General features: G+C 40.1%; 2 protein-coding genes across 2 annotated transcripts in view; both read right to left on the bottom strand.

Moving 5' to 3' along the window:
• Positions 1-48: 48 nt before the first annotated feature.
• On the bottom strand, positions 49-2,803 carry LOC106952996 (ras-related protein Rab-27B-like). The gene is made up of 6 exons (XM_015041480.1): positions 2,482-2,803; positions 1,776-1,960; positions 964-1,049; positions 781-884; positions 560-683; positions 49-361 (listed from the first exon to the last, which is right to left on the bottom strand). The coding sequence occupies exons 2-6, from the start codon at positions 1,926-1,928 to the stop codon at positions 172-174; spliced, it is 657 nt and encodes a 218-aa protein (XP_014896966.1). The 5' UTR covers positions 1,929-1,960; positions 2,482-2,803; the 3' UTR covers positions 49-171.
• An 807-nt stretch (positions 2,804-3,610) lies between these two features.
• poli (polymerase (DNA directed) iota) overlaps positions 3,611-8,728 on the bottom strand; it is a 9,545-nt gene continuing 4,427 nt past the window's right edge. The window contains exons 4-10 of the mRNA XM_015041394.1: positions 8,068-8,214; positions 7,672-7,908; positions 6,031-6,209; positions 5,507-5,598; positions 5,291-5,424; positions 4,620-4,840; positions 3,611-4,337 (exon numbers count right to left, since the gene is read on the bottom strand). Coding sequence (XP_014896880.1) covers positions 3,708-4,337; positions 4,620-4,840; positions 5,291-5,424; positions 5,507-5,598; positions 6,031-6,209; positions 7,672-7,908; positions 8,068-8,214 — 1,640 coding nt within the window. The 3' untranslated portion in view covers positions 3,611-3,707. The remainder of the gene's footprint in view (positions 4,338-4,619; positions 4,841-5,290; positions 5,425-5,506; positions 5,599-6,030; positions 6,210-7,671; positions 7,909-8,067; positions 8,215-8,728) is intronic.

Here is an 8,728-nt window from a genome sequence, read left to right as displayed (position 1 = left end):
TAACTATATACTTTATTGCTTCTTTGTTTTGAAAACAAACTAGAAGAACAAACTGACAAAAGTAATTTATTCTGTTCTTGATACAAGAGAAACCAAAAGAAATATGAGAGATTCCAATAAATCTTTTTAAAGTCTGTTTCTCCTACGCCGTTGGTGCTGCTGCTGGGAACATTAACAGGAGCACCACCTCCTGATGGGGGCCTCCTCCACCTCATGGCTGGCCGTGGGGCTGCCGTTGGGTTCAGGGCCGGGAGCCCCATACGTGCTCTGCTCCATCCTCTTCATCACCAGGTTCAGCAGGGTGAGCACAGCGGCGTCCACATTCACTCCCGACACAGCGCTCGTCTCGAAGTAGGGGATGCTGAGGGAAACGGGAACATTTCACAAAACTGTACAAGATGCAGCATCTTTGAAACAGTTCATGAGATCGACAAATATTTTTATCTTTACATTTTATTTTTCTTAAATGTCTTTAAAAAGATATCTCAGGAAGACAACCATATCAACAGATAAAAGGCCAATCTTCCTCATTGATAAAGACTGATCAGTTTCCACTCACCCGTATCTGTCAGCCATCTCTCTGGCCAGTTTGGCGTTCACGTTCCTCGTGTCTCTGATGTCTGCTTTAGTGCCCACCAGCACCACATCTGGGTTATCACAGTACGCGTTGGCCTGAAGTTGACCTGCACAAACACAAGAGAAACTGCTTCAACCAACCTGAAACTACGAATCAACCAGGCTTAGAAATCAACAGGAGGGAAACGAGAAGACATAACATACTCATCCAGTTCCTGACGTTAATGAAACTTTGCTGATTGGTCAAGTCGAACATTAACAGGAAGCCCATTGCATCTCGGAAGAAAGCCGTTGTGAGGCTGCGAAACCTTGGAATAAAGGATATTTACCCATGCTAGCAAAGAGTGTCTTGTTAACACACATCAATGTCAAAAATGTCAATCTTACCTCTCCTGACCCGCTGTGTCCCAGAGCTGGAGGTGGACTCTGAAGTTCCTCTCACTCGTCCCATCAGCACCGGTTCCCGTGTAAACCTGAACCAAACCAGAACTCCATCATCATTTACTTGGAAAACCAGGACAACTTTGTTTCAATCAGGATGAAAAAAAATGTCATCAGTGGCGATCCTCAACGCTCTAACTTTGAGCCACTTTTATTCGTTATCTTTATTCTCCACCTGGGTCAGATTATATAATTCCAACATACCTTATGCTGATGATACCAGACTTTACGGTTTTTTCACTAAATTACCAATGTCTTTTAGAGTCAACAATAAACCGTAATGTGTTAAACATTGGTTCACTCCAAGGAGACGTGAACTAGTCAGTTATGTTCAGTGTTATCAACATTCAATTCAATTCAAAAATACTTTATTGATCCCAAAGGGAAATTAAATGTTATTGTAACTCATTTAATTAAAGAGTTGTTGTAGATGGTAATGGCTATGGGCAGAAGTCTCTGACTGAAGACACTGTTTTTCTGATGGTCAAACTCTTGTTTCATTTTAAATGCAGTAATATGTTAATTTTAATGTAAAACATCAATTTAACATATGATGTAGAAATTCTAGGTATATATTACAAACAGTTTAAATCAGGTATTTACATACACAGAATAAAAACACAAATCAGACCAAACTTTTCTTGTTTTAGCTTAGTTAGAATGACCAAAATGATTAATCTTGGCATGTTTTTGCTTCATATTGAACTTGTTTATATAATGGAAGGAGTTTAGCTAGTTTTATCTTCCCCAGCACTCACCACTCTCTTTTCTCTGAAGTCAATTCCCACCGTGGTCGTGAACTTCCTGTTGAACTTGCCGTCCGTGTACCTGTAGAGGAAGGTGGTCTTTCCCACGCCCGAGTCGCCGAGCGCCAGCAGCTTGATCAGATAGTCATAGTCCCAGTCCACCATTGTGCTGCTTGGTTGAACCTGCAAACGACTCTCTGCGGATTTTCATGGGAGTTCAGACACATTAGAGCGATTTTCAGTGAATCCTGACAGGGTGAGTTAAATTCTTCCATCAAAGCTACTGTTTTCCTTCTGCATGACCATCAGAGAGGCTTAACAGTACATAATAACTCCCTGATCACAGAAGGACAAGCACATGACTGGGGCTGGATTCCACATGAGCAGTCAAATGCCTCTCTGGAGTTTTCCCTGAATTCGCTCAGCAAAATAAGAATCCTTTCATTGACTTAGAGAGCTAAGCCACTGAGGTCATCGTTATGAGATGTGGCACTAACTGGGAGCAGTCTGGTCATCAAAAACTGAGTGGATTTCATTTAAAAATGATAAACAGTCAATTACTATTTCTAAAGTAGGTGTCGTAATTCTTTAAGGTGATTGAAAATTCAACCAAACAGCAGTAAGTAGCATTTCTGTGAAACTGACAGATTATTAAAAGAATGAAGCAGATTTAGTTTCCTAAAATTCTCAGCATCATTGAATGTGACAGGAATCTTACCGATCTATCTGCTGGAAGCACAAACATCCATTCAGAAGCCGTTCACCACTTTATGAAATAAAACTACTAGCTGTCATGAAGCGAAGGCACATTGCAGACCCTGAACCTTTTCCCTCGCCTCACATGTGATCTGGGGAGGAGTTTCCAGCCTGAGATCCAGGCGGAGCCGCGCTTACAGCCTGTTTACTGCTGGTTCTCATGAAGGAAAGGAGGGTTCGGAGGGGAAGAAAAGTCAGAAAATTCGACTAATAATGTGTTTGTTGCTTTGGATTTTAGTTTAAAAAAAAAACATCCCAGTGAGGAATGTGGCCCACTTTAATATTCTACAAAAACAATAAAATTTAAAAGTGACCTAAAATTCTTTCTATGGTCTATAGAAAACATGTTAATTACATTTTTACACAAAATTGTTCTTAGTTAATTTTAGTCTGGTCAGTTCTGCCTATCTTGAGCTTTCAGAATCAGATGTTTTAGAGCCTCTTGTCACTTGAAATCCAAATAAGCTGCTGCTGGCCACGCCTCCCAACTCAATGTTTACTCTCACCTGAAAATGGCTGCAAATAAATGCGCAATTACACAATTGTATATCCTTGAAAAGCAGAAGTAGAGCCTCCTGCACAACCAACAAGAACACAGCAAGTTGTTTCTGGATGTCTTTTCCAGCAGCCATTGTACAGTGTGCATACATCTGTAAAACCAGCTCCACATGTTGGAGCACCACCTGGGTTGCTAGGTGACGGGCTGGGCTTTTCTCGAGTTGCTAGGTAACGGCGCAGTGTGACTCAACAATAGGGATGTTTTGAAGCGGGTCGTTTTCCACACATGCATAAACATTAACTTATTGCTAAAACCAATTTTTTGAAAACAGGTTTTTTTTAAAACGGCTAATAAAATAATAATTTAGTTATTTTGGGTGGAGGGGTGTTTTCTTTTTTTTAAGCACATGAATTGTATCTAAAAGCAGCTGAGACCCAAATGGAAGTACAAAAACGTTGCAAAACATGAATTTTGCATAATAATTTGCATTTTAAACTAATTTTTTCTATTAAAATAAAGTCATTTATTGAACATAAGGCTCCATAACATTACATTTAATTTGCTGTAGTTACACTGAAAATCAATTTTAACGAGCAGTGAGAGGTTTATTTTATTTTCCTAGAACCCAGAAGCGAGAACAGTAACTCTTTAGAGAAACAAAGTCCTCATTATGACCCAGCTGTTTTTCTCTAACCGGGTTTAAAATACTTGAGCAGATTATTCGACTGGCTGCTCCTTCCTTCAGCCTTTCTGTCTTTGCCTTTGGAGATGGAGCCTTTTCCCGTTTTCCTGGATGACGGAGTCTTCAGAACCGGGTTCTGCTGCTTCCATTCAGACATGAGCTCCTTCTGAACGTCTGGGGGAAGTTCAGAAAACACCTCAGGGTCCACGTTTCCCGGGAAGTTACAGTCAGATGACAGGGAGAGCCATAATTTCTCCTGCTCCATGACGTTTTCTTCATTAATTACTCTCATTCCCGCCGGCTGCTGGTGATTCATTCTGGACCGGTCTGCTTTCATCGATGAATCGTTTTCTGGAGGCTCGTGTTTCGACATGTAGCTTTGCAGGGAGTTCAGATAATCAGGAGATAAAAGTTCCTTCTGGATTTCTTCTGGAAGGAGCCTGAACACCTCCGGGTCGACGTGCGGTGGCGGTTTGGTTTTGTCCAAATTTATTCCCTCTGTGCTGCAGGACGCTTCATAGTTTTCCTCTGATTGTTCAGAGTTACAAGTCATTTCACCTTTTGGTGGAACATTTCTGCTGCATTCACTGATCTGATGGTCCAAAAGGCAACTGTCAGCATTCTGGGCTGGATTATTCTGCAGGAATAAAACATCGGAAGAAGAAAAGCTTTAATGATCTAATAAATTACTGTAACAACAGAGTAACAATGCACAAAATGCACAAAACTACATCAGTTAGATGAGCATATTATAGAAATTTGATTAAAGTAAATGAGTCAATTTCATAAATAATTAACAGAGAAATAATTATTTTGTTAGCTCTGGTCAAAAACAATATTGATCTTTTATTTTTCTGCTCAAATAGAAAACGTATTTATTTTTTTATTCATAAAAAGTTGCATTAAAGGCCATGATTACCTGGTTTTGTATGGACGATATCTGGGTTTTCCTGGGTGATGCGTTGTGCGTGAAGAATGACGTGATGGCGCCCTTCCCGCTCGCAGCCGGCCCTCTGCTCTGCAGGTTACTGAAGCAGACGTTGATGAGTGTGAGGTGAAATGCTGCGCTGCAGTCCACCATCTTATGGAAGAGCTTCCCAGCCAACAGGACCAGCTGTGACACTGTGTCTTCAATGTTCCCTGGGGATAATTGATCATTCTGAATTTTCCCCAAAATGAAAGGAAAAATAGAATATCTCCATTTATGTAACTAAGCTTACGCCTCAAAGCTTATCTGATTTTTATAAAACTAAGTTTAAAGTGCATCAAGTTCACTTTTGGGGCTTTACATGTTGAAAAACTAAGAGATTTTATTTTTAATGCATATAATGAACCTAAAAATAGTTTAATTTGGCAATAATAACTGAAAGAATTTAGACACGTGGAATTTTTGCATCAAGTTTGTGAAAACAAAGAAAGCTCTTACGCTGATCATTTACAATAAAAAACTAAACCAAAACCTGAAAATGTTACTTCTTTAACAAAAGCATATAGTTCAAATTTGCACATCTATAAACGGACAACCAATATGTCCTTTTGGGCATTCTTCAAAGCGATATCAATGTTTCATTTCCTGTAACTTCAGCCTACCAGAGACGATCTTCTGTCCAACGCCGCTTGGGATTGGGGCCTGGCGGCTCTCCCTGCTGAACCACTTGTTGGTCGCTGAGAATCTTCGTATTGTGAGCCTGAAGGTTTGAGGCTGACGGCCATCTTTGTGCATCCTGGTTTTTACAAGCAAAACACAATTTTAAAAGAAAAATTATGTTTAATTCCAGAAACACGCGGATTTAGTGATGACCCGACCTTTCCACCAGACCACCGAGCAGCTCCTGGATCTTTGCCATGACTTCCTTCACTGAACACATTTTCCTAAAGGAGTCTTCATCACTGAGAGACTGGAACATGAAGAGGACAACAATGTGACCAGTAAATACACCAACATTCACTTATAATAACATACAATCATAATATTGGAGTTTGCAAACATCACACTTTCTGTATGGAGTTCTTAGTGATAAAACAAATGAGTTTGAAAGGACTAAAGTATTTAGATTTGAGTGTGAATTATTTTAATTTCCGTATGTGTGTGTGTGTGTGGCTTTTACTTTTGTAACAGTAAAAGTCACAAAAGAAAGATGATAATTTTTCCATTCATTACAATGTTGTTTGACTGCAGAGTTAAATTAACAAGCAGTAAATCGGTAAATTAAGAAGAACTTTCCTTGTTTTTTGGTTGCAGGATTATTTAATTAATAAAGAACTTAAAAAGTATTATCAGTAAACCACAATTTTTATTTTGTGGAGGTAAATTTGGGGCTGAGTCCTACCTGTGGGGCCCCAGTGGGTGTGACGGCTGATTCATCAATGCCGAGAGCCAGATTCCTCAGGCGCTGAGCGGTGGTACCCCCCAACTCCCTCGCCAGGTCACCCAGAGGGCAGAGCTGCAGGTCTTTCACACTGACTAACCCCAAAGCTTGAAGCCTCTTGGCCGTTTGGTGGCCCACGCCTGAAAGAAACCCCAGAAACACAGAAACGGAACATCAACATCATTTAAAATATCGGAAGGTGGATGTGCTTCAGCCTCATTTTATTCCTTATACTTGGAAATGAGATGGGGCAACTGCAAACAGAATCATTTGTAGGCGTATGGCCCAGTTATTTATGCTTTAAGTTGCGTTATTTTTACTGAAAGCTGCTGAAGATCAAATTGGTTGTGAATGAAAAAAAAACAGTTTATGACTTATTTCATTCTTTCATCAGGACAGCTGGCCCTACAATTGTCAAACTAAATGGCAAAATTATAGAGAAATTAGGACGTTATGGACGATACAAGCGTTTTATATCATTTGATATCAATAATTATTAATTTGTGTTTTGCTTTAAATATCTGAAATACTTCCAAACTGGTGTGGTGTGACATTTCCTGTTTCGTCCCCAGTTTTCACTCACTGCTGTTGTTTTTTACTTTTAAGCAGTTGTGAGGCACAGTGGTGAAACCTGAAACTGCTGCTGCACCAAAAGTGTGAGTGAGTTAGGGTGCGTTCACACTGCAGCCTGAAGTGACCCAATTCCGATTTTTTTTTGACGTAATGTGACCTGTATCCGATCTTTTCATGGCAGTGTGAACAGCACAGGTTGGATTCTTTTTCGAATGTGACCCATATCCGATACGTATCCGGTTCAAATGCGACCTAACGTCCAGGTCGCCTTCATCCGAACTGAACGTCACTGATTCTCAACAGATCTCACTATTCTGCGTCCTGATAAGCGCAAGTGGGAAGAAAAACAACAACCATGACGGACTATATGAGGATTAAGTTGTTAATATGCTGCTCTGGTTGGACAACAACTTCAAATATGTAAGCTAAGCTCCACCGTTAGCCTCCATGTTTACTTCCGCAAACACTGAGCACTTCTTCTTTTTATGGCGGTTGGCAGAACGCTGACGCTATTGCGCCCTCTACTGCGCATGTGGGACACTTTCAGGTCGTTTGCCCGTTTACACTGCAGAACGCATACAGGTCGCATTTACTGGCAGTGTGAACGGCCCCGGCAAAAAAATCGGAATTGGGTCACTTCAGGCTGCAGTGTGAACGCACCCTTAGTTGACTCCACCTTTCTTGTTTAGCTAGCTGTGAGAGGCTGAGCAGCTAATGCCTTTCCTCTGCCTACATCTCCCAGAAGGCTGTGCGTTATTATTGAATATTCCATCAGACGTATTATCTATTTATATTGATTTTGTTTCTATCACTATAAGAATTGTTATTAATTTACTGCCCAGCCCTATGAGAAATTACTTCATATAAATACTTAGGAATTTGGCTATCTATAATACAAGATCAGTTAAACTTGTTTTACTATTAAGCTTTTGTTTTAAAAGGTTTAATTGTAAAAAAAAAAAAAAACCTCATTCAAAAAAAAATCTTTGAATGAGTTAATCCATCTCTGACATGTTTTAGGGTGGGTACCTGGTACTTTTCTGAGGCCACTCAAACATCCCATAATATCGCTGACGTTCTCCTGCAGTAAAACCGTTTGCTGGTTTGGTTTGAAGGTGCCTGAAACCAGTTTAGCCAGCAGCTTGTTTGTGGCGACGCCAGCACAACCAGTCAAGCCGAGCTTGCTCCGGATTGCATCTCTCATCTCTGCTGCAATGTGAGAACCAATAGCCAGCCTTGGATGGTGGCTAGCGTTAGCATCAGCACCTGCCCAGGGGAAGGAAAACAGGCTAAAGGAGAACCTTTAGGTGTGAAACTGAAACTGCCAGGCAAATATTTCACAGATGTTAGCGTCTTCGCTCTTTCACAAGCCAGTTTCAGTGAGCCAGATGTTCAGCTGCAAGCCAGAAGAACATTTTAACTTACTGGAATGATTGAAGACATTTCCTTTAAATGAGAGGCTGTCAGACTCTGATATCCGAGCCAATCTTCGTTCAACCATTTCTGTGACATCCACAAAGTTTTCATCAAATCCAAGCCTCTCTACCAGCGGACAGAAAGACAGCAGGAGCTCTGAGCAGGAAGCAGAAAGGCAAGGTAAGCAAAGAAATTTAAAATATTTGAGAGTTCTGCTGCAGAACACACAACTTCATTAATCATCAACAATCTAAAGAGTTTTCCGTGTTACAGCTGCTGATGACGCATTCACAAGAAATTTGCTTACCTTTGTTTGCTTGTTGGCTAAAATCTCTTACTTTTCCACTAAATTCTGGTTAGTGGAAAAATTCTTAAAAATTAAAAATCACCTTTCTTGTGACAACCCCAAACCAGAGCTGGATAGAGTACACAAAAATTGTACTAAAGTGATAATAGCACTACTTCAACATATTTTAATCAAGTAAAACGTAACTGTCCAAGAAACTAATCAAAAAAGAGTAAAAAGGTATTTAGTGAAGAATTACTCAAGTAGTGAGTAGCTGATCAAAACGTCAATCGTCTAATATTTAAAAACCACATCAACAGATGGACCCAAAATATAGTTATGTGGAAATTTTGGTATTTTAAATAGAAGTGGGTGATATTGCAA

Source organism: Poecilia latipinna, unplaced genomic scaffold (genome assembly GCF_001443285.1).
Source record: "Poecilia latipinna isolate Pla-1442-1.1 unplaced genomic scaffold, P_latipinna-1.0 Scaffold32, whole genome shotgun sequence".
Lineage (NCBI taxonomy): Eukaryota > Metazoa > Chordata > Actinopteri > Cyprinodontiformes > Poeciliidae > Poecilia > Poecilia latipinna.
Note: the sequence above shows the minus strand (reverse complement) of the source record. Positions and strands in the feature narration are given on the sequence as shown.

Bases quoted from the DNA above. Each gene is read 5' to 3' on its own strand.
- LOC106952996 (XM_015041480.1), bottom strand. From the start codon at position 1,928: ATGGTGGACTGGGACTATGACTATCTGATCAAGCTGCTGGCGCTCGGC. The intron at 885-963 runs GTAAGATTGACA...CTTTATTCCAAG, and splicing joins GACACAGCGGGTCAGGAGAG to GTTTCGCAGCCTCACAACGG. The intron at 362-559 runs GTGAGTGGAAAC...CGTTTCCCTCAG, and splicing joins GAGATGGCTGACAGATACGG to CATCCCCTACTTCGAGACGA.